Source organism: Anolis sagrei, chromosome 2 (assembly GCF_037176765.1).
Source record: "Anolis sagrei isolate rAnoSag1 chromosome 2, rAnoSag1.mat, whole genome shotgun sequence".
Classification (NCBI taxonomy): Eukaryota; Metazoa; Chordata; class Lepidosauria; order Squamata; family Dactyloidae; genus Anolis; species Anolis sagrei.
In genome coordinates this window covers 58,262,726-58,288,460 of record NC_090022.1, presented here as the reverse complement: position 1 = coordinate 58,288,460, position 25,735 = coordinate 58,262,726, and the positions used below count along the sequence as shown (strand labels likewise).

The 25,735-nt window shown below is 39.1% G+C and overlaps 1 protein-coding gene across 8 annotated transcripts in view; it reads right to left on the bottom strand.

Annotated features, from left to right (window-relative positions):
• Window positions 1-16,827, bottom strand: part of TASOR (transcription activation suppressor) — a 92,080-nt gene extending 75,253 nt beyond the window's left edge. For 6 of the 8 annotated variants that reach the window (XR_010909147.1, XR_010909148.1, XR_010909146.1 and 3 more), the window contains exons 1-8: window positions 16,401-16,827; window positions 10,205-10,350; window positions 9,614-9,706; window positions 7,745-7,817; window positions 7,123-7,214; window positions 5,395-5,553; window positions 4,919-5,040; window positions 843-874 (exon numbers count right to left, since the gene is read on the bottom strand). Coding sequence is in view for 4 of the 8 variants with exons in the window: in XM_067463533.1 (XP_067319634.1) it covers window positions 843-874; window positions 4,919-5,040; window positions 5,395-5,553; window positions 7,123-7,214; window positions 7,745-7,817; window positions 9,614-9,706; window positions 10,205-10,350; window positions 16,401-16,680 (997 nt within the window). In the remaining 4 variants the exon portion in view is untranslated. The remainder of the gene's footprint in view (window positions 1-842; window positions 875-4,918; window positions 5,041-5,394; window positions 5,554-7,122; window positions 7,215-7,744; window positions 7,818-9,613; window positions 9,707-10,204; window positions 10,351-16,400) is intronic. The other 2 variants (XM_060766079.2, XM_060766080.2) reach the window with 1 other exon arrangement.
• Window positions 16,828-25,735: the final 8,908 nt, after the last annotated feature.

Sequence of the window (25,735 nt, the reverse complement as noted above, 5' to 3'; positions counted from 1 at the left end):
TCATATATGTTTGACAAATAAACTCCATAGGCTTCTCATATTGGCGCAGTTCAGACATGAAGATCAAATGTAGGTTTGATTGTTAGGATTATGCATCCAGAGGTTCTCCTCTGCCATTGAACATTCCTAATGACTTTCTTGTTCACAATAGCTAGTGTTCACCATAATACTTGAATTTGCCAAATCTTGGTCAAAAAGTGATACAAAGATTTACACACCAACTCCTCTGAGTCAATTTCTGCATGATATACAGACTGCATGACGTACAGAACTATCCTGAGTACTTCCTAACTTCTGTAATACTCATGAATCTTCTCTCAGCTTGAGTAGATTCACACTTCTTTCTCTCAGGTTGTCTCTGAAGTCCTACTAGCTAACTATAAACATCCATTTTAGAAGAGACTTGCACCCACTGCAAAAGGGCCCATTTTAGAGCCGTACATCTTCTATAAAATGATGTCAGCACATTCTTCACCCCCTGAGTGGATCAGTGATTAACTCAATTCATTATCTCCAGACATAAATCTATTACTGGTATGCAAAAAAGCAATGGCAGGCTTATGCTCCACATTCTTGCTCAATGCAATACATTTTTTATTGAATTCTTCATTTGTCTTGCAGAAAGTTCGGGTAATAAATTAAAAGGCTAACATCTATTATTCTATTGTAGTATAAGGTAACTATTTACCATTTACCATAAATTTTAAAAGAGTCAAGAAAGGGGTAGACACAGAAAAAGAAGGATTTGCTCACCAGGCAAGTCTGGAAGTACCATAAACATATGGTATATGTTAAAATTCAAAATAGTAACCCATATCTCTATTTAATAATTGTATTCTTACCAGTACTCTTGTCCACATTAGAAATTTTTGATCTATAAACAAAATACACAAAGTTAAAATCAAAACCTATAAATAGGGCTCCCTATCACATAAAGCTTCCCCTCCATGATCTTGATTAATGACTTGTTATATGCTACATATCTCAATTATATATGTTTTACAGTCTTTAGCTTTTAACATAACATTTCATAGTTACAATTTGTTCAAGTATACCTTGAATTAGCATGACTGCTGCAGAATATGGGTTTTCTTAAGGAAATGACTATTCAACAGAATTTAAACTTCTAGTTGTATCAAGTAGTAGATTTAAGTCCTAACACAGACATGCCAGTGCAGGCAGGGGGAAGAATTGAGAAAAAGCTGTTGGTACAGCAAAAAATAACTAAGGTGTTGGAGAAATAGAATGCTCACTGTTAGAAGATTTTCTCTGCCTTCCCTCAGCATCACTGAATAAGTGTGGAGAAAGTGCAAAACTAGTTTACTGACAAGATTTGTATTATGTATGTATGCATGTATGCATGCATGCATGCGTGAATGTATTTATTTACTGTATTTATATACGGCTTTTTTCACCTCAAAGCAATTTTCAACAAATAATGCCTCACATACATATAAAACTAAATCGCAAATCTAAACAAAACATATAACTGTGCATTAAAATCAGTAAGACAATTAAACATAAGATAAAACAACATTTAGACATGAGGACATAAAAATTAAAACCACCCAATATAATGATTGAAATCACACGATCTAAACTCGTAGACCAGGATCATTACAAATGTTGATTGCACATATTCTATATTTATTTCTTGCACTGCATTACTGTGGCAATCAAAAGATTGGTCCCATAACCATGTCTTTGTTTTCTTTTTTCAGGCCAGGAGGGAGGGCACTGATCTAATCTCACTGAAGAGAGAATTCCAGAGCTGAGGAGCCACTACTGGGAATGCCCTGTCTTTCGTCTCCACCTACCACACTTGCGAAGCAGGTGGGACTAAGAGCAGGGCCTCCCCAGAAGATATTAACCTCTGTGATGGTTCATAGAGTACCATGATTGACAACAAACCACTGATCACCTAACACTCTATAAGACATTATCTCTTTGGGGAGATAAAGCAGGTATAAATTAATATAATCATATGTATTATTATTATTACTTTTGTCTTAACAGATCACAAGTTGTGATTATGAATTCAAAGACTTAGGCTCTTTCTTCCTTGGCGACTGCTCTAACAACAATTTCTCAAGTAAGATTTTAATCTGATAAAAGTGTTGATGTTGTCAATTCTCAAGACCAAAACAAATTAGTATTTACTTTGTCAGCTAAAGAGAAATAACTCTTATGATTTTGTGGAAGTAAAAGACAAATAACTATGGCACTGAAGATGGGGACCAGCCCTGATCACAGTTATATCTGGAACAGGATCTCTCAATGATGTCAAACTGCAGTATCTTTACTTTTTCTACAACTATGAATGAGTGTCAGTGACTTCTTTGTAGGGACAATGAGCAAAAACTTCAAGGTATTCTTAAGGTGTGTGCTTAATTTAAAAAAATTACTGGAAAGCAGGATTTCACAAACACTAGCATTCCAATGCTTAAGTCAGCATGACCAAGATTTCTTATTGTTTTTTTTCCCCACTCCCACCTTCCTCTCCTTGTATATGCAATTTATACATCAAACTACAGAAGTTACATTTGAAATATCAGTCTCAGTCTTAATTTTTCTACTCCACATCTTAGCACATTTTCTAAATAATTCCTAACTGGTTCCCACATCCTCTCAATTATTGTGACCTTTTCAATTTTATCTATATTATTCCATTTACAATTTGTTATTTCCACATTTAACATATTAACTATATAGTTATACCAATTAGACAGTGTCTATTTTGTTTTATCCTTCCAACCCCTCACTAAAACAATTTGTGCACACGCTATTAATTTGTCAACCAATTTTTCCTTTTGTATATTCTTTGCTCCTGTTATCTGTGCATGTAGTACATTTCTATTAACCATTACTATTTGTAAATGTAACATTCTATTGATTTCTCCTTCAATCATTTTCCAGTATTCTTGCACTTGATCACATTCCCAAATCATATGATTAAACAAACCTCTTTGTTCACAACCATGCCAACACCTATCTTTTATCCCTGGTACGAAGCGTGAAAGTTGTGCAGGAGTTCTGTACCATTTTTGTAACATTTTCCTTCTTGCTTCCCTTAATACATTATACTTTTCTTTTGCTATATTACTTATTCTCCATGTTTTGAAAATTTCCTCTATTATTTCTTCTTTTACTGTTATGATTTGGTTATATAGATCTCCTGCCACTTTCTTCTCCCCGCTCAAACATTTCCTAATCACCTTCTCAAATGGACTATCTTGTTCTTTAATTTTTCTCCTCCATCTAAAAATTTCCTGTTTTATAGCCCAGCTTTGAATCCAATTCCCTGGCCCTATCCAATTCTGAATCTTTTTGTTCTACAGGGTTTCCATCCTCTGTATATAGATCCTCTACTAACCTTTTCCCTCTACTTTCAATTAATCTCAATGTTCTGCCTATAATTTCATCATTATCATAATTCGTTTGCCATATAGTTGCCATCTTATTCTCATTGCCTAGATTTAACTTCTTTATTTTTTCCCCACACTCTTACTGTTCCTTTAAAGTGTTCCTTAAGTTCTTTTTCCTTTCTCCTCTTCCATTCCCTAAATATTCTTTTCCTTTAATATTATTTATTATCTTCTAAATATTTACCCATTTTTTCTGTATACTGTATTTCCAGTCATCTTTGGATTTGAAATGCATCGTGATAGACTTCCAAACTTGGGATTCCCCAGCCTCCCTCTTCCTCTTTTGCATTTAACCATTTGTCCCTTATTCTGGGTCTTTTCCCTCCAACTGCCCATATTTTTATTCTTCTATCCCATGTTTTTAACATCTTCCTCTCTACTGTGTTTGGTAAGGTTTGGAATAAATATGATAATTTTGGTATTATGAACATTTTCAATGCCCTTACTCTGTGCACTCTTGTTAATGTTGCGCCAGCTCCACTGGCTGCCAGTCAGCTTCCGAGCACAATTCAAAGTGCTGGTCTTAACCTATAAAGCCCTGAACGACTCCGGCCCAATTTACCTGTTCGAACGTATCCTCCCCTATGAACCATCAAGATTGCTAAGATCGTCTGGAGGAGCCCTGTTCTCAATCCCACCGGCCTCACAAGCGCGGCTGGTGGGGACGAGAGACAGGGCCTTCTCGATGGTGGCCCCTTGACTCTGGAACTCCCTTCCTCTGGAGATCAGAACTGCCCCTTCTATGTTAACGTTCAGGAAACAGGCGAAAACTTGGCTTTGGGGATTGGCATTCGACGAATGAGCCATGATCCTGTGACATGGATGGATGACGACAAATAATGATATTTGATGACTGACCGCTGTAATTATATGATTGTATTTTGCTATTTTAATGTTTTAGTGTGATTTAGAATATGATGTTTTAATGACTGTCTGTAATATTGATGTTGTAATATTGATGAGGGCCTGAGCCCCTCAAATGGAGGTGACAAGACCGGTATACAAAACTGCTAAATAAATAATAATAAATAATGTTTTCCCTTCCCAGTTCTTAAGTTGTTTCTCTATTATTTTCCATTTTTGTTTGTAATGCCCCTTAACTATACTCTTCAGCTTTTATATATACATACTCCTAAATATTTTAGCTTCTTTGATCCTAATTTTAATCCTGATATTTTCTTAATCTCCAATTGTTCTTTTGGTGGAGATTCAGGATTAAGGTTTCTTCTTCTTTCTTTCTTTTTCTTTTTTGCTACTGTTGCATTTTTACTCAATTTAGGGTACTCTGGGGATCTTTTTGGCTAAATTTATATATGTCAATGTATTTTAAATAGACAATTCTTCACAAGTGATATAGAACACTTCCAACATGAATTTTTCATCAAAAGCTTGAACTATGCATAAACAATCATGACCAGAAAACAATAAAAGTAGTATGTTAACAAATCAAGCACACTAAATACTACTTTTTGAAAAATCAGCCTGTAACTTACCTTGCTTGGGACAAATACTTCTGTGCCTTTTCACCTTTGCAGGAAAACGATACAACCGCATATGGACAAACATGCCTTGGTCTTTGTCTGATCTCATCAAAGCCATATTCATAAAAGTAATACTAGAAACAAATGCAGGATAAACTCAACTTTCAAGATAGCTACTACATTGTAAGTTATTTACTTAATATATTTTAAAGTATTCTAAAACTCCTTTATTTGGCTACTGAAATTAAGCTGCAATGCTGTTTTTCCTAAATACTCTTTGTATTGTGGAGTTGTGAGCTACAATAAACTTGCAAGAGAAATCTATACAAAGCAAAGAAGTGCTCAGAACATACTCTTCACATTGAGTAGTTCTCAACAGAAAATGCTGGAAAGAGTTGCCTTTGAACTATTATATAAAATTTACCAAGTTGACTGAAGGACATTAACAATTGTATGCAACTATGCTAAAATAACTGTCATTTTCATACCTGTGTGCGTTCAAATGCTCTATAAGTTAAGACCGAAGTAATTCTATTTGCATTCTTTGAAATATGGCACTCGTATTTTGGTGTAGGGTCCAATGCACTTTTAACATTTGAATCCATTTGATTTCCTCCCAAGTTATCATATATAGTTTTTGTTCTCCCCTGAAAGGTCACAAAATGACAATTAGAAAGTTGACACATACAACACACTGCATCTGCAATGTAGTTAAGACCTATAACAATCTCACTCAAGAAAGTAAGATTCATGCTGTAGGAGAATAAAGAGATACCTGATGTAACATCATTTTCCAAAAATGGCTATGCTATGGGAAGCCCACCAGTAGGGCATTGTGTACATTCTAACAGAACTCATTTGCAGAGGCACATTACATTCTAATCTGGAGATTATTAGTAACCATCCTGAGTAGCAAGAACTGATGTTGCCATTCTTCAAAAAGTTAACAGACCATTATACATCTTTGGTTACTATGTTTTAAGTAGTGATCCCACATTTCTAAAGGTATTTCTGGAATATCAAAAGCTCATTCTTCCAGCCTGCAAGCTCCATTTTGGGAAATAAGTTCACTATAAATTCAGCGGTTACAACAAAGAGCCTGATTTTAGATTTTTCTGTTTTCTCTCTACCCCATAAGTTTTGAAATATCAAGGAGAAAGAAACTTTTGTTGTTGCATGCCTTCAAGTTTTTTATGGCTTATGCAGACCCTAAAACTGGGATGGGGGGGGGGGGGGTGTCATAGCAATTACTATTCAGAAGGGGGTTTGGCTTTGCCTTCTTCTGGGGCTCAGTCATTGTGATTTCTCCAAGGCTTCCATGCCTCAGTGGGAATCTGAAGCCTGGTCTTCAAAGATGTAGTGCAACACTCAAACCACTAACGAAATTTTAGCCAAGTTAAAACTTGCTTCATTAAGGAACTAACCAACTCAAATTTCATATTTCTTATTGGCAAAACAGGTGCTTTTTTCAAGTTTAAGACCTCCACGTAGGCAACTCATCTATGACAAGCTGGAATGTGTCCAGAGGAGGGCGACTAAAATGATCAAGGGTCTGGAGAACAAGCCCTATGAGGAGCGGCTTAAGGAGCTGGGCATGTTTAGCCTGAAGAAGAGAAGGCTGAGAGGAGATATGATAGCCATGTATACATATGTGAGAGGAAGCCACAGGGAGGAGGGAGCAAGCTTGTTTTCTGCTTCCCTGGAGACTAGGACACGAAACAATGGCTTCAAACTACAAGAAAGGAGATTCCATCTGAACATGAGGAAGAACTTCCTGACTGTGAGAGCCGTTCAGCAGTGGAACTCTCTACCCTGGAGTGTGGTGGAGGCTCCTTCTCTGGAAGCTTTTAAACAGAGGCTGGATGGCCATCTGTCAGGGGTGATTTGAACGCAATATTCCTGCTTCTTGGCAGGGGGTTGGACTGGATGGCCCATGAGGTCTCTTCCAACTCTTTGACTCTATGATTCTACAGATATTATGTATACTCACTCCTTGAATTCCATTCTGAGAGAACAGGATATAAATCCAATAAATAAATAAAATGGTAAACTTTAAAATACAGCAATTTCATTTATACAGAAAAATGGTTGCTTTGTACAGGAAAGGGCTCCATACTAATGGATTACTATAGTAAAAAAGAAAATATTACATTCTTGCAGTAATGTATGTTGGGCAAACCAAATTTATACTTACTATGAATCCAGTTTATACTTACCATTATTACTTTAAATATAATAATATCACCAGTTGCTTTAGCATCCAAAGGATTAGCTTGCAATAAATCGGCATATCTGGAAAGATACACACCTGCAAATGTACAAAGAACAAATATCAAGGAAAAAACGAACAGTCATAATAGTTTGAAATAATACTAGCATTAGGCCTGTTTTCTAATAATGCAAAAGCAATGTTAAAAGCATCAGTATTATAAAATATATTTTATTAAAACCCTTTCCATCTGAAAGGATAGTACTGATGTTTATAAAAAACAAGTATTTTTTACAACCAATGGTAGTCAAATCAAATCTCAGTCATTGAAAAATTAGATTTTGCAAGATGTTTCTTCATTATAAATCTCAGAAAACATACTTTCACTAAGAAAACAAACCAACAAATTACTGTAAAATGCATTTAAATTCAATGGTACAACAATCCTGCTGGCCAATATATATGAAAACACCAGGTGATCAACTATAGAGAACCAAGAGAAAACTGTACTTCACTATGCTTAGGAAAAGAACGAGAGTAGAATTCCTAGTCCTTAGAAAAGGAGTAAAATCTCTTTTGCTAGACCTTTAGTACTACTAAGCTACTAATTTGATCAACAGAATAGTTACCTCGAGAAGGGCTACCAAGAACTGTTATCTTGGAATGGCCTGCCTGCAATCCGTTTTCACATATGTTTTGCACCTAGAAGCAAAAATATAGTTTAGCAAATCCTGGTAATAGATACAAATGGCATTAGATACTGAACAGCAAGTGATGCTAATCTTATACTTATTGCATTTTCAGCAATGAAAGTTTGAGAATTGATTCACATCACTTATGGTATCAGTAGATATAAGGTGATGCTTGCATTAAAACAGTATATCTTTTACTAAAATCTAATACAAGAAAGGAACAACACTTCAAATGGTCCCCCTGGCTCTCAGCTGGAGGGGAAAGGCAAATATGTGTTGCCTGGTCTGTGGATCTCCAAGGTGTTTTTGGGACAGTTTGTATTAGAAGACGTAGGAACAGGGAATATGTCTCTATTTCTGCGGAACTCTTCAAGCTTAAAAAGCCTAACAGGCTCCAAAGGCAGAGGAAACTGATATGTTTCCAACTTGTTTATTCATTTTTGATTTATAGGAATAAGTCAGAGATGGATCTTCTTGTCTCTCCAATAGCTGTGTATTCAGGCATAGCAAAACAGTGTGCCTCTACTTTTACTTTTCTCCAATGCTAAGTTGTTGAGAGGAACGGAAGACATTTATGCTTCCCAGATAAAATGTGCAATCAACAAGCACTTACATGTTTACAGCTCTGAGCAGGAGGGCAACAAAAACTCTTGCGCAGAATCCTAAGCACAAGACGACAGCCAGAGAGAAGAGCCAGAAAGTTTGCCTGACCTCACACTGTATTTTATGCACAAAGTTTATGAACACAGCACAAAGTTAGAGACTCTAACTACTGTGAGAGCTGTATGCCATACATAACCACAGTGTTTGGTTGAAACCAACACCTGCTAAGATCTCTGAATCCTTGCATTTGACTCCTTAGACAGCAGATAAATATTTAGCCTACTAAAAGAGCAGAAAGTATTCAATGTTAACAAAAACGTGCTTAGCCAACTGGGATTAATTAGTGCAGTTGAAAAAGTGGCATAAAAGAAGACTGGCCTAGTTCCTTATAGTCTTCCTTCTAGAGGAAGAAGTAACAGAAAGCATTTTTATACAATTGTTGAAATAGTTTAAGAAAAATAGAGTGAATGCCTCCTTTATAAATATGTTTGGGTTCTAATGTACCACTCAAAATAATTTCCAAAAAGAAAAATGCAAACTGTTTAAGTACCTGACATGTACTTCATTTCCACAAAAAGATGTCATAAACTGAAATTTCACATATTCTCTATACATAACAGACCTTTTCTGTGAAGAAGCAAAACATCACAATACATTTCGTGTATTTCCAGCCCCTAAGTGCTAAACTGACAACTGGTGCAATGGAGAGCAGTACAAATTCACTATACTGCCGAATCTAGGATCCCAACCAGATCTAGAGTAGCATGCCAGAGTTTAATTTAATCAGCAAGAATGCTTCCCTCTTCACACATCAGTACCCCACAAACAGATTCTCAGTGAGTGTACACCAGCACAGAATATAACAGAATAGCACAGGCACAGCAACTGCAAGAGAACAAATGCAAAATCATCAACACAGTTGTAAGAAGGCTGTTTGCATCAACCAGCCAAAATTCTCCATAGTCTCACCTCCGAGTGCATCCTCAAAGCTATGGTGTTTTCATATGTTTGTCTTGAAAAACTGAAAAGCATTGGGAATTTTCTAATCCAATGCAGAACACTTTGGCTCTCTGGACCCACAGTGAAGCCACAAAGTAGAAGCCTTCCTTTCCCAATGACAACTTATTCACCTTCCTTTGATACCACATGAACCAGAAAAGGTATAACTGCTAGTATTTATTGACATATTAAAATAAGTCTCACCAATTCACGGTCGACCTTCAGAAATGCATACGTTTCAACCAGTTCTTTTTCCAATCGGCCATCTCTTTTCAACTCTCTTCGTTTCTCTATGAACTTAAAAAAAAAGCTATGCTAAGCAACTTATAACATATCTTACAACTAAAATACATGAACAAAGTTACAACTTTGAACGATATGACTGTTCAGTGATGTGAGCTTAGGTGATGTAAAGTATATCGTACAACTTTAAAAAATACAAATGTTTACTTACATACACACATAAACACAAAAGGTCCACAAAAAAAGTATTATTTCTCTTTAAAGATGTCCATTCTTTCAAGTATGCTTATAACACATACAGTAAAGGAACTAAAGCCTACATGATATGCAAATAACTTAATTAACTACTGAAGATTTTTTTTATTCTTAAAAACACACACACAAAATTTGGAGAAATAAATAGGTCTTTCAAATTAAATCATAAGCTCACTTTCAATTAATAAACTTCCAAGCAATCACCTAGGCATCAAATGGATAGACCGTAAGGAATGCAAATACCAGTTTTCTGTATGAATTTAGATATTTTATTGTGTATAAATAAGAGGTACTCACTTCCTTTTCAAAAAGTTCATTATGAATCAAACTAGCTTGTTTGTAGATGAAATTGTCCTTTGAATGGACTTCCAAATATGATGAATGCAAAATGTTCACGACATCTTCAAATTCACGAGATTCCTTTGTTAGAGGTTGAAAAAGTGCTGTACATAAAGATAATGAGAAATCTCTTCAACATCCAGGTGTATGTTGCTTGTACTGTTAAATGACTAGTATTACAAATATTTCTCAATTATCCTGGTTCATTGTGAACAAGACATGTATAGATATGTTATTCATTCCTAGCTTGCTTTCTTTTTTGAAGAAATAGGTAAAACAAATTAGAAATGGGCAACTATGCAGTGTCCAAACTGGGGATTATGGTCTGCTGCTCCTAACAAGCTAGGGTTTCTATACCTTTGTGTGTCTGGATTTTTCCTTGTTTATAAATCCTAATTGTTTGGGACCCATGCACGACAAGCCTGGTTCAGATGTCATGCAGAGAAGATATCTTCCCTTTTCTAGCTTGTGTTCCCACTCGCTCAAAGTAGATTTGAACAAGCTGGATACACAAGTTTGCTGCTACCTTCAAATGAGTGAAGGCCTGTTTTGCTGTTTAGTAAACAAACTGTTTAGTAAACAAACTAAATTATTACATTGATTTTACATGCAGTATAAACAACTGGAAAAAACCCAGCTGAAAATGAATGCTATTATTCAACTTTTTAATCTTTAAGAAATCCAAACTGTTAGCTGCTTCCAAAAGAGTTGAATGGTATTTGCAATGCGCTTTCCAGTTGTATGGTTATGCAAGTACTAGAGAAAGATCTTGACATCAAGCATTTACTTTTTTAAAAAATAAGTTGGTATTTGCTCCAAATGAGTATTCTATGGGAGAAAGCTATGCATTTAAATAAATTCTTCATTAACTTTGACCCCATTATAACATAACTATATCATTCACTGGATCTGACATTCCCTATAGTAAACATTATAATCATGACCCCCCCCCAAAAAAAAAAACATTAACAGGCTTGTAACAGTGAAGTATAACAGAACTTGCTCTTAATTATACTGTAGCCTAAGCAAATAAATTATACAACATAGCTAGCAAAAAAATAGGGAATTTTGTTTTTATTTTTTACATTAGGTATGCATTAACACACTCGTTATTCGCAAAAATAAATCCATATCACATTTCTTTTGACTTATTCATCTTCTGTTACTGAAGACTATTATGTTTACACGGTAACATTCTGGAGCCATTTCTTGTGTTTCTGACCTTTAGACAAACTTTTCATTGGGGCTGCCTTGGGCAAATTGTTCAGAGGGCAGTGGCTTTCATTTTCCTCTGAGAGAGTGCAACTTGCCCAGGTCACCTAGGTCCATGGATGAGCGGGGATTCAAATGCTGGTGTCTAACACTCAAACCAATACACCACTCTGGCTTTCTCTAAAGCAGTGGTTCTCAACCTGTGGATCCCCAGATGTTTTGGCCTTCAACTTCCAGAAATCCCAACTGCTGGTAAACTGGCTGAGATTTCTGGGAGTTGTAGGCCAAAACACCTGGGGACTCACAGGTTGAGAACCACTACTCCAAAGTCATTAGCCAGTCAATATCCCTTCAATATGCAAGGAAAGTTGATGTTACTTCTAAATAACCTATGACCAAAAATGAGAGCTTATAATGCCAGTGACTGTGTGTCCCTAAGAATATCACTGGGATACCTAATCAGTGATGGTTCCACAAAAGCGGAATGCAACCCCCATTCTTTATTCAAGCTTTTCTATTTGTATAAAGAAAACAGGAGGGAGCAAACTGGCGCAAGGCTCATTTCACTTCCAAGAAGTCCTCCCACAAACAGCTCCATGCTCTTCGTGTTCTTGAAATTTTAGAACTCAAGTATGAAGCAATTTATGGAAAGCACACAGGAAGTATCAGAAGTGTTTCATTTATATAAAGTGGATTTGTTATTTTATTTTGGAGATCAGGAGATTCCTTGTTTGCTGCATTTTCCAAGCAAGCCAAATCATAAGAGGAATATCAAACTATGCTAAATATGCAACTGCACTACCCTAAGCCTATGGAAAAAGGGTTTACTTGAAATTATTGGTGGCACAGCGGATTAAACCGCTAAACTGCTGAATCTGCTGACCAAAAGGTTGGCAGTTCAAATCTGGGCAGCAAGGGTGAGTTCCTGCTGTTAGGCCCAGCTTCTGCCAACCTAGCAGTTCGAAAACATTCAAATGTGAGTAGATCAATAGGTACCGCTTTGAGTCCCCCCAGGGGTGAGAAACACGGCATATAATACTTTAAATAAATAAATAAAATACCGCTTCTGTAGGAAAGTAACGGCACTTGATTTACTGGCCACATGACCTAGGAGGTGTCTACAGACAACACCGGCTCTTCAGCTTAGAAATGGAGTTGAGCTTCACCCCCCAGTCAGATATGACTAGACTTAAAGTCATGCTGAAACCTTTACTTTTAGTAAATCCTATATTTTGACAATTCTTGACCTGGAAACATAACACAGAATTGCACTGATATAGTCCCACAAATCAGAGAGAATGTTTTGGAGTATACTTAAATGAAACTGTGGCTAAGGGGATTCTACTATATCACCAAGGAGTTATGACTTGCTGCAAACAATCAGCAGGAAAAGACTTATATATGAATTTTCCATTAGCATTTTTACTGTTTAGTTGTTTTTGCAAACATTCTCCATTATTATCTGGATTTCATGATAGCATTGTTCCTATAATACTATGCTCTATATATTACTTATTAGAATCAAGTACTGTATAAGTCAGCAATGTGTGGAAAGATGCAATTTGCCTAATTTTTTCTTCTAGTTTTCTAATTTATATTTTAAAGCCATTTCTTAAGTCAAACCACAAATTATAGTATCTTTTTGAAGAGATAAGGGGAAAACCAACCATTAAGAGAAATCTTCAGTGGCAAAGCAGTCTAAAGCACATGAGATGAACGCAAAGCCTGCAAGCAGAAACCCGCCCCCATGTTACATTATGTGGCTGGGGAGACTTTCAATACCAGGACAATATAGTTACTTTCATACTGTCTTACAATTACAAATGGTGCTTTGAAGGCAACCACCATAAGGTCTACGTGGCCTTAGTTGAAAATGAGTTTGATAACCCTGGTCTGAAGACATCTTAGATAGTTTTAATTCCAAAGCTAAACAGATCGATATAGTTGAACAATGCCACACAGAAAGCTATTCCTGAGCTTTCTGAGAAAAAGCTGGGATGCAAATTTAACAAAAAAATGGATGTTACATAAAACATGCAGACGTGTATTCCTTCTATTGCCAAAGTATATGAAAGCTTTCCTCAAGTGCTTTCTGAAAGAAGGTATTTTGTCTCCATGGTCATAGAATCATAATCATGGAATAATAAAGTTGGAAGAGACCACGTGGGCCATCTAGTCCAACTGGTCAAAGGACATTTAATCAACTACCAAGCTTGCAAACTTTGTGTTTTGTCTGTTTGTTTTTGTTAAAAATGTAATACAAATGTCTGGTTGCTGCTGACACGATAAATAAAAATCTAGTCCAACCCCCTGCCATGCAGGTAAAGCGCCATCAAAGTACCCCAGTACTTTGGTCTTACATTTTCATATGAAATATCTATTTCTATACTTGCTTACGTTTTTAACTTCCTACCACTTTGCATCACCTTCTTTACTGAAAAATTGTATCTTTTTAAACACTGTTTACTTCTGAAAAATATATTAGCAATGAGGGGCACTTGTTTAAGATGGTTACACTTCATAATACACAACTGACCATGTCTAAAGTCAAGAAGTGGACATGAGAGACTGGTCTACAGTATAATGTTCTATTATTACTCAAATTGATCTAAGTGATTTGTGAGAGACCTCTTGGTAATTTAAGTTTACAATTATGAAAAAAGCTGATGAAAGACTGAGTTCATTTAGTCAGCCAGAATAAATCAGTCCCTACAATGTGCATTCATCAGTAATGTAAAGAGAATTCTTATAAAACCACTGGGATGAATATATCACACTACATGCTATAGAACACTGCTTCTTGAACTGTGGGTCCTGACCACGAACAGCTTAATGTTGGGGTTCTGAAAAACTTTGGCCACAGTGAGTTTTCTAAAAGCCACCTAGTGGCTGTTTCAAACATTTACAAGAATCTGTTATGCAGTGTTTATAGTGGACTCTGCAAAAGATGCCTCAACTGTATTTCAACAAAAGGAAAATCAATCTGTTTAGCAACCCTTTGTTTGTTATAAGTTAATGTTGATTTCTTGTACCTATTTTAAACACATAAACACCTAGGGTCACGTGAAAATGTCTCCATCCAAAAGGGGTCATAAGTGGGAAAGTGTAAGAAGCCCTGCCACAGGAAACAATCATGCAAAAAATAAGTTCTCACATGTAGCAGAGTTCAAACTTTTACAACCAGTCTGATTAGTGTTCATAAGAGCACCAGATATTAGTAAAAATAGAAAGATTCCCTTTGGCTCTGTCAATTTGTTATTCCTCTGAATAAATGGTTCTGAACAAAACATTTGCAACTGATCTATTTTTTCTATCAGAAGATAATGATGAAAGATCCTCAATCTATTATGCCACTTGAGTGATGTTTTCATGTTGACTTCAAGGAGACATCAAGTTCAGGAAGGGACCAAACCAATCTTGGCTTTCTCCTTACAGAGCAAGGCCTTCTGACAGGGTGTTTCAAAAAGATGGACACAATTTCAAAGCAGCATATTTCACAATGGCAACATGTTTGAATTACACAAAAAGTTAAAAATGGTTTGATGAGTTATCAACTTTTACTAACAATTTTGAACCAAACCCATGGTTTTGTTTTTTTAAATAAAAACTCCACAAACAGAGAATATCTCTTTAGATCTTATGGTGTCGACTTGCCATCTTGCGAATGACTGAGGCCAGGGGATGTTTGTGTACTGGGGGAAGGCTCTAGCGGCCATCATAAGCTCTATGCCCCACTTTTTCAAGCAGGCAGCATATTTCACAATGGCAACATGTTACAATTACACAAAGTTAAAAATGGTTTGATGAGTTATCAACTTTTACTTAATATTTTGAGCCAAAACCTATTTAAAAATAACTCTGCAAACAGAGGATATCTCGTTAGGCATTATTGTGCTGACTCGCCATTTTGCAAAAGACTGAGGCCTGGGGATGTTTGTGCGCTGGGGGAGGGCTCTAGCAGCCATCACGTGCAGCTTTAGGCCCCACTCTTTCAAGTGGGAAGAGTTCCATCCACAGTGGGAGATATCGCAATTTCAAATTGAGTTCATCTTTTTGAGACACCCTGCATTTTAATGCTACTCAAGTGGAAGAGTTTGCATGGGAGGTAAGCCACAACAACGCAAACCTCTTTGGAGGCCACATCCCTTTCCTGAGGTTAAAGAATTTGTGACATCTCTGAAGAAAAAGATTCATGATGAAGCCTAACGGAGAAGCTAAAGAAAGGAACAGTTAGCACAGGCATGGCCCAGGTGTTTTGGACTTCAACTCCCACCATTCCTAACAGCTTCTGGCCCCTTCCTTTTCCCCTGAGGGAAAGGACCTGAGGCTGTTAGGAATGGTGTGAGTTGGAAGTCCAAAATATGTGGAGGGCCCAAGTTGGCCCATGCCTGTACTAGGAAGTGACCCCTCAAGTCTCAACTGGTTCTCAGGGTGCAGGACCTTTACATCCTATTTTTTTCAGCGTTGTGAGCAGCTTTGCCTCTCAACCAAGAGACAAAAGGACATGGCCACCCATCCCTCAAAAGACCAAACAGGAGTAAGGCTAGGCTCAGGTACTGAACTTCCTCTGAGAGCTATGTTCCCCCTTCTGCAAGAGGGACGTGCAAGAGACTTTCCAGAGGAAACGGAAAGGCCGTCCCAAAGAGGCACCAAGGCGGGAACGCGTTGAACAAACGGATGCTTTTTCCCCTCCAGGGCAGGAGGGGCAAAGGAAGGAGCCATCTTCTCCTCAGAAAACAGTCTTCTCTGTGGGCTTGGGGGAGGAGGCCATTTCGCGGTCTCTCCGCCTCCTCACAGCCTCTTCCATCAGGAACGCGGCGGGCCTCCTTCTTCACAGGCCTTCCTTCCTTTCTTTTCCTGGAAAGGACCATCGCTTGGCCGATACATGGGGAGGGGAGGGGAGGGGAGGGGAGGGAGGGAGGGAAGGATGAGAAGGAACCACCTTTCTTTTCTCGGCTCTTCCTGGGGATCTGAAAGTTTCTCTTCAGAGGCAGGTCTTCAGCGGCGGCGGCGGCCTTGGAGAGGCCCCCGCCAAGCAGCAGCAGCGCCGCCTCCTCCTCGTCGCCACTCCGTCTCCTCTCAGGGCGGGCGCCATTTTGTGAGAAGGCCTCCGCTTCGGCTCCTGCCGGGAAGTCGCTGCTGCTGCTGCTGCTGCTGCTCTCCGCCCGCTGAGGCGGCCTCGGCGCCTTCTCCGTGCCGCCCGCCGCCGAAGCCTCCGCCATTAAGACACACTACGCAATCAAGCACGCCTCTCCCTTCCCGCCGAGCCATGCACCACACACTCCGCGCTCCTCCTCCTCCTCCGCCCCCCGCGACACCGCCAACAGCCACTCCTCTCGCCCGCTTCTACTGCTTCTCCGCTTCATTCTAACATGGCGCCGGGGCGTCAGAAAGGGGGCGGAGCTTCTATCCTCCGCGGCGGCCAATCAGCGCGCCCCGCGTCTTATAAATGCGAGAAGTCACGTTTCCTCGCTCGCTTTCGAAGGCTGGCGACGACGTGGGATTGTTGTCGCCTTCTCGAAGAGATTTTCCCCGTCCTGTCAGTTTGGGCTCAACCTACTTGAGGAGTGTGACTCAACCTACTTGGGAAGGGAAATGATGTGTTCCCAGAGTCCACAGGCCTCGACTGAAGGATATTTCTCAGCATGACAGATAAAAATATCCCTCGCAGATATATAAACCCCATTTTATTATTATTATTATTAAACTTTTTTGTACCCTGCTAGCATCTCCCGAAGGATTCGATGCGGCTTACACAGGCCGAGGCCTCAACACACAACATAACAATACAATCTAAGCAAATCAAACAAAACAGAATAAAGCAAAATGAACAACAGGCACAATACACTACAACACAATAAAACTGGGCTGGGCCAGAGTAATGGGTACAAGAATTAAAAGTGCTGATGTGACAGGAGGTGTATATAAGGCTTCTAGGGCAAGTGCGATGTGCAGCAATCATTGGTTCTGATAAGGTGCTTATGGGACTTGGTAGTGGAGATTTCCTAATCTGGGAAGGCGCATCGGAAAAGCCAGGTCTTCAAGTTCTTTCTGAAGACAGCCAATGTAGGGGCCTAGTTTCCAACGCAACCTCTGAGGATGTCTGCCATAGATGTGGGAAAAATGTCAGGAGAGACTGCTTCCAACACAACCTCTGAGAATGTCTGCCATAGATGTGGGCAAAATGTCAGGAGAGACTGCTTCCAACACAACCTCTGAGAATGTCTGCCATAGATGTGGGCGAAACGTCAGGAGAGACTGCTTCCAACACAACCTCTGAGAATGTCTGCCATAGATGTGGGCGAAACGTCAGGAGAGACTGCTTCCAACACAACCTCTGAGAATGTCTGCCATAGATGTGGGCGAAACGTCAGGAGAGACTGCTTCCAACAAAACCTCTGAGAATGCCATAGATGTGGGCAAAATGTCAGGAGAGACTGCTTCCAACACAACCTCTGAGGATGTCTGCCATAGATGTGGCCAAAATGTCAGGAGAGACTGCTTCCAACACAACCTCTGAGAATGTCTGCCATAGATATGGGTGAAACGTCAGATCATGGCCATACATTCTGGAAAACTCACAGCAATCTGGTGATGAAAGCCTTTGACAACACATATCCCCCGCTTGTTTCACAGGCTAGGGACCAGACCATTGATTATATTTATATATGTGTGTGTGTGTGTGTATCATCTTCTATATAAATAAAAATGCAATGTTAGTTTGTGGGATTAACATAACTCTAAAACCACTGGACAAATTAACACCAAATTTGGACACAATACATCTATCAGGCCAACGAGTGACCATCACTCATGAAAACACTGAAAAACACAGCAGAAGAGACTTTAAAAGCCACAAAAAATTACAACACACGCGCAAAACCATATTATATGGTTTTGTGTATATATATATAAATATTCAAACACACATATACACAAATATATACACACACATATATATATATACACAAAACAGAGGCTTCTTGGCAAGGGGTTGGACTGGATGGCCCATGAGGTCTCTTCCAACTCTACGATTCGATGAAAACACATACACAGACTGGGCCACAGCAACGCGTGGCAGGGGACAGCTAGTCTATATAAATAAAAATGGAATGTTCGTTTGTGGGATTAACATTCAAAAACCACTGGACGCAATTACACCAAATTTGGACATTATTTATTATTTATTTATTTATTTATTATTTGCACTTGTTAACCGCCACTCTCAGCCCGAAGGCGACTCGTAAGGCATCGATCAGGCCAACAAGTGACCATCACTCATAAAAACATTGAAAAGCACAGCAGATGAGACTTAAAAAGCCAAAAAACAAAAAAATGCATCACAATGCATGCACAAAACCACATAATACACAAACATACATATATACACATACATATACACATATATACACACACAAAACACATATACACAGACTGGGCCACAGCAACCCACGGCAGGGGGCAGCTAGTCTATATAAATAAAAATGTAATGTTCGTTTGTGGGATTAACAGAACTCAAAAACCACTGGATGAATTGACACCAAATATGGACAGCATACACCTAACAACCCAATGTATGTCCTTCACTCAAATTTTTTTGATTTTGTCATTTGGGAGCTGTTGTTGCTGGAATTTATAGTTCACCTACAATCAAAAAGCATTCTGAACTCCAGCAACGATGGAATTGAACCAAACATGGCATACAGGACTCTCATAAACAACAGAAAACACTAGAATGGTTTGGTAGGCATTGACCTTGACTTTGGGAGTTTAAGTTCACCTCCATCCAGAGAGCACTGTGGACTGAAACGATGGGTCTGAACCAAACTTGGCACGAATATTCCATATGCCCAAATATGAACACAGATGGAGTTTGGGGAAATAGACCTTGACATTTGAGAATTGTAGTTACTGGGATTTATAGTACACCTATAATCAAAGAGCATTCTGAACCCCACCAATGACAGAATTGGGGCAAACTTCCCACACGGAACCCCCATACTTAAGACCATCCAGTCCAACTCCCTTCACCAGGGCAAGAAAACGTAATCAAAGCCCTCCTGACAAAGAGCCATCCAGCCATAGACATAGATAGATATGATTCACACACAGAGAGATATAGTATCATAGATTTGAAAGAAACCCCTAAAGAAGGACAATTATATGTTACATGTTCCAGGGTGGGCAAACCAGACAATCTCTACATCAACACTGACAAAGAAACCGAAATCCTGTTTACCTACATATATACAAAAATATATACACACACATATATGCATATATACACACAAAACACATATACACAGACTGGGCCACAGCAACGCGTGGCAGGGGATGACTAGTATATATATCCCTGAAGTCTCCATATATGTCAGGGATGGGCAAACTTTGGCTCTCCAAGTGTTTTGGACTTCAACTCCCACACTTCCTAACAGCCAGTAGGGAATATATAGGGAAAATTGGCAAATATTATATTTTATATTATAGTTCAATTTATTTATATAGATGGAAAGATAGTGTAGTATATGTGGGTGTGTATATATATAAAATGCCCCCCTGGTGGTGCAGCAGGTTAGAACGCTGAGCTGCTGAACTTGCTGCCTGAAATGTTGGCGGTTCTAATCCATGGAGCAGGGTGAGCTCCTGCTGTTAGCCCCAGCTTCTGCCAACCTAGAAGTTTGAAAACACGCAAATGTGAGTATGTATTTATTATTTATTTACGATATTTCTATCCCGCCTTCCTCGAACCCAAAGGTGACTCAAGGCAGCTTACAACCAGACAGAAATTCGATTAATTAAAGATGGATGTTAAACAATTTTAATTGTAAAGAGGCACTTTAGATTATTATTGAACAGTTAAGAAAATAACCGCAAAGGAGTAGAAGGGAAGTCACTAAAGGTCTTCAATTCTTTTTCTTTTTTCTCCTTTCTTTTTCTTCTTTTTTCCTTTTTTCCTCCCCTCCCTTTCCCCCCAATTTGTGTGTACTTGTGGGGTTTTTTTCATGTAGTACTTTGTTGGAAAACTTTAATAAAAGTGTATATATAAAATTAAAGATATATTCAAGAAAACATATATTTTTATTTAGATCAATAGATACCATTTCTATGGGAACCGGGAAGGTAATGGCGCTCCATGCAGTCATGCTGGCCACATGACCTAGGAGGTGTCTACGAATAATGGCAGGTCTTTGGTTTAGAAATGGAGATGAGCACAACCCCCCCCCCCCCCCCCCCAGAGTTGGACCCAACTAGACTTAATGTCAGGGGAAAATTTTACCTCATATATACACACAGTAGAGTCTCGCTCATCCAACGTTCTGGTTTATCCAGTGCAGCCTGCCTCCTTCCTGGATCCACAGGTGTGGGAAGTCGAGTGTATATTTACCTGTGGAATAATGTCCAGGGTGGGAGAAAGCAAGAACCTTTGTCTGTTTTGGTGCTAAATTCGTAAATGCAGTAATTACTGCATAACATAACATTACCATGTATTGATTGGCTTTTTTTGTCAATTTGTTGTAAAACATCATGTTTTGGTGCTTAATTTGTAAAATCATAATGTAATTTGATGTTTAATAGGCATTTCCTTTGTTCAACATGTAAAAATCAATACAATTACAAACAAACAAAATGTGAACATGAACGTCAACAAATGAGAAATTAACAATTTAAGATATTAAAATATTATGAACTCCCATTATCTATGACAACAAGCATAAATCGAGCATAGCAACATAAATTACATGAATTTTAACTGGTGTGTTTTAAATATTGTTTACAGGTCAGGGACCAGATCATTGATTATATTTGTGTCCACAGGAGGGCGACTAAAATGTTCAAGCCCTATGAGGAGCGACTTAAAGAGCTGGGCATGTTTAGACTGCAGAAGGCTGAGAGGAGACATTATGGCCATATATAAATATGTGAAAAGCTATCATAAGGAAGAGGGCGCAGGCTTGTTTTATGCTGCCCTGGAGACTAGGACGCAGAACAATGGCTTCAAATTACAGGAAAGGAGATTCCACCTGAATAGGAAGAACTTCCTGACTATGAGAGCTGTTCAGCAGTGGAACTCTCTGCCCTGGAGTGTGGTGGTGGCTGCTTCTTTGGAGGCTTTTAAACAGAGGCAGGATGGCCATCTGTTAGGGGTGCTTTGAATGCGATTTTCCTGCTTCTTGGTTGGACTGGATGGCCCTGTGATGATTCTATGATTTATATGTGTGTGTATATATGGCCCAAAAGTCTCCATATATAGTTCTAGAGAGAGAGAGAGAATAAAAAGGATATTTTGTAAAATTTTGTAATTAATATTTTGTACTCAAAGTACATCTAGCAACCATTTCCCATTTTCCTTATTTATGGTGACTTTTGGGATATCTTAGATGTATACTGAGTGAAGGAAGATAGATGCTTTTGAACTGTGGTGTTGGAGGAAAATTCTGAGAGTGCTCTGCAGATCAAACCAGTCCATACTCCAGGAAATAAAGTCTGACTGCTCATTGAAGGGAAGGATATTAGAGGCAAAGATTAAGTACTTTGGCCACCTAATAAGAAGACAGGATACCTTGGAGAAGACGATGCTGGAGAAAATTGAAGGAAAAGGGAAGAAAGGCAGATGGATGGATGGTATCCTTGAAACGACTGACTTGACTTTGAAGGAGCTGATGGTAGGTGACTGACAGGGAGCTCTGGCGTGGGCTGGTCCATGAGGTCACAAGGAGTCGGAAGCGACTGAATGGATTATATATACATATATATATATATACACACACACACACACACACATACACTCTGTGTGCATATATACTATGTATATATATTATTCAACCATTTCCACCTTGTCTCTATATATACTGTATATATGTATGTGTATTTGTTCTGTCCCTGGAAGCTATTCTTTAAAGAGGTACACTGGTCATACAGGGAACAGAGTTGATGCATACAAAGAGACAGTTAATTAATGATTTAATAAACAATAAAAACTTTAAATTCCAACTCCTTCCAATCCGATAGTTCAAAGTCTCTGAAAAGGGTTTTTGGAGGCCTGCTTTAAACATGATCTTTGCTTGTTTTATGTGTCTCTTCTCTATTGTTCTGTATATCTGAAACAAAGTCCCTTTTGTCTGTACAATTGACTAATTTTCCGCTTAACCTTTAAAGTGTTAACTTTCAACTGTCACCCTCAGACTTTTATCTATCAACCTCTGATATTCATGTGTTTGTGTGTTGTTCCTTCCTGCACCTCCTGGACCATGGAGAACTTCAAAGAACCTACCAGAGCTTGTTTTCGGGTTCTGCCTCTGGTGGGTGTCTTAAATTTGTTTATTTACTGTATTTCTGTCCTGCTCTATCTCACCCAGAGGGGGACTCAGAACAGCTTCCAGTTTTGGCAATTATTCAATGCCACATTTAACAAGAAAACAAACAAATGCACAACACAATTAAACTACAAAATGAAAATGAAACATATGAATCCAAAACATAGCACCAATCCTGCAATCATCATCCAAGCTGTTTCATCTCTGTCAATTCCGTAGATAGATATTGCACTGTGGTTATGCTACTCCCCAAATGCCTGGTTCCACAGCCAGGTTTTGACTTTTTTTCAGATATTTACATTACAATTTATAACAGTAGCAAAATTACAGTTATGAAGTAGCAACTAAAATAATTTTATGGTTGGGGGTCACCACAACATGAGGAACTGTATTAAGGGGTTGCAGCGTTAGGAAGGTTGAGGACCACTGCCTTAGGAGGTCTTGCTAAAAGCCATCGTTAGAATGAGACTTGCTTATTGTATTTACTACATTTACTTACTGCATTTTCTGGTGTATAAGACAACTTTTTAACCCTGGAAAATCCTCTCAGAAGTCAAGGGTCATCTTGTATGCCGTGTATTAAAAAAAAAGGTGGGTGCCTACTTCAGCAAGGGCACCAAGCAAAAGCCTCAAGGCTTCCAGGCGCCTCCTCCCCCTCTCCGTCGCACAGTGGCTCCCGGCCTCACTTCTTCTCCTCCTCTACCACCGCACTGTCAGCTGAGGCAGACATAGAGTGGAGGAGCCCCTCGGGGAGGCTGAAGCCTGGCAGCATGAGCTTGAGGAGCCAAGCAGTGCCAGAGAGGCACAGCAGCAGCACTTGCTTCAGGCACCCTGCTACAGTGGGAGGGCAGCTGCCCGCCTCACTTGCCCTTGGCATCCTGAGCTGCATGGCCTAGGGAAGAGTAGGAGGGCGCAGGGAGGAAGAGCAGCAGGCCACATTGCCATGGAGACTGGCCGGGGGGTGATAGCCTGCTGGGCTGTCCCCACCACCGCCTAGTGCTGGCTCTGCATCACCATGAGCCTCCAGCAGAAGATGGCCCTCAAGCCCAGAATGAAGAAAGCTCTCTCAAGCTACTACAAAAAAGAGGGGTAGTATTATATGTTGAGTATATCCCAAACACTCAATTTTAAATGAAAAGTTGGGGATTACGTTATATGCCCAGTTGTCTTTTATACTGGAAAATAAGGTGTATGTCTTGTTCTTTCAGCTATATTAACATTGATAATGTATTGGAGATCTAGTTTACTTATAATACAGATAATTTGCAACAATCAAGATAACAAATATTTATGGAGTCCATAAAATACTTTAAAGTGCTATTACCAACCAACAGCAAGAAACCTCATTAAATTTAATCCTATTTGGTCAGGGACAAATGCAAGATACTCCACTTAGGGAGAAAAAAATGGAAATCAAAGATACAGAATGGGGGAATGCCTGGCTTGACAGTAGTACATGTGAAAAAGATCTTGGAGTCCTCATGGACAAGTTAAACATGAGCCAACAATGTGATGTGGCAACTAAAAAAGCCAATGGGATTTTGGCCTGCATAAATAGTATAGTATATAGAGCCATGGAAGTCATGCCACCCCTCTATTCCGCTTTGGTTAGACCACACCTGAAATATTGTGTCCAATTCTGGGCACCACAGTTAAAGAGAGATATTGACAAGCTGGAATGTGTCCAGAGGAGGGCAACTAAAATGATCAAGGGTCTGGCCCTATGAGGAGCGGCTTAAAGAGCTGGGCATGTTTAGCCTGAAGAAGAGAAGGCTGAGAGGAGACACAGGCATGTAGCCAGGGGGGGGGGCTTGGGGGGCTTCAGCCCCCCCCCCCCAAAAAAATTCTCACGGTGGTTCGTAAAAAGGCCTTACTGGTGCATTATTTAATCTGTTATGTTTATTCATATCATGATCTGATCACCATACTCAATATATCCCATAAGCATGGGGGTATTGGGGTAATGATACAAAAGGTTTGCTAGGGTAGACCCTCTTTCACTCAGACTCAGCCCCCCCGAAACTCAGCCCCCCCGAAACCCCCCTGAAAAAATTTACCCCCCCCCCCCCCCGCAAAATGAAATCCTGGCTACGGGCCTGAGGAGACATGATGGTCATATATAAAAATATGTGAAAGGATATCATAAGGAAGAGGGAAGCAGGCTTGTTTTATGCTGCGCTGGAGACCAGAATGCAGAACAATGGCTTCAAACTACAAGAAAGGAGATTCCACCTGAATCGGAAGAACTTCCTGACTGTGAGAGCTGTTCAGCAGTGGAACTCTCTACCCTGGAGTGTAGTGGAGGCTCCTTCTTTGGAGGTTTTTAAAAAGAGACTGGATGACCATCTGTCAGGGGCGTTTGAATGCGATTTTCCTGCTTCTTGGCAGGGGGTTGGGTGGCCCATGAGGTCTCTTCCAACTCTTATGATACTATGATTAGGGTACTATGATACTTATGATACTATGATTTGGGGGGGGCGGGGCGGGCGGAATTAACCATTGGAAATCTTTTCACTATCTTGGCTAGGCATAATAGCAATTAAAATGTCAGTCTTGAAAACTTACATCTCTGGCATATGCAAAAGCTGGATATGACTTATTTGCATAAAGAAAAAAAGCCCCTTTGTCTTGCAAAAGCTGTTCCGTTTCATAGTGAAGATACAGATGGGTTAAATAGTAATTTAGTCAAAGTTTATTTTGAAGCTTTTCAACTAAGGCAGTTGTTCAGAGCCACCCAAAACTCTGCTGGGTGTTCCTGGTTAATATTAGAACTTCTTGACATTTCATTGCCATTGTCTGGTGGTTTTCTCCTAGATTTCCAAGAAGCTAATGAAAAACATTCCCAACTGTTTCTCTAAAATGCTCTTATAATTTGGAGAACCTGTCACCTTTGATATTGCTTCTGTATCATCCTGTTTTAACATGGGCTATTGGAAACGATTTACATTATGGACACAAACTT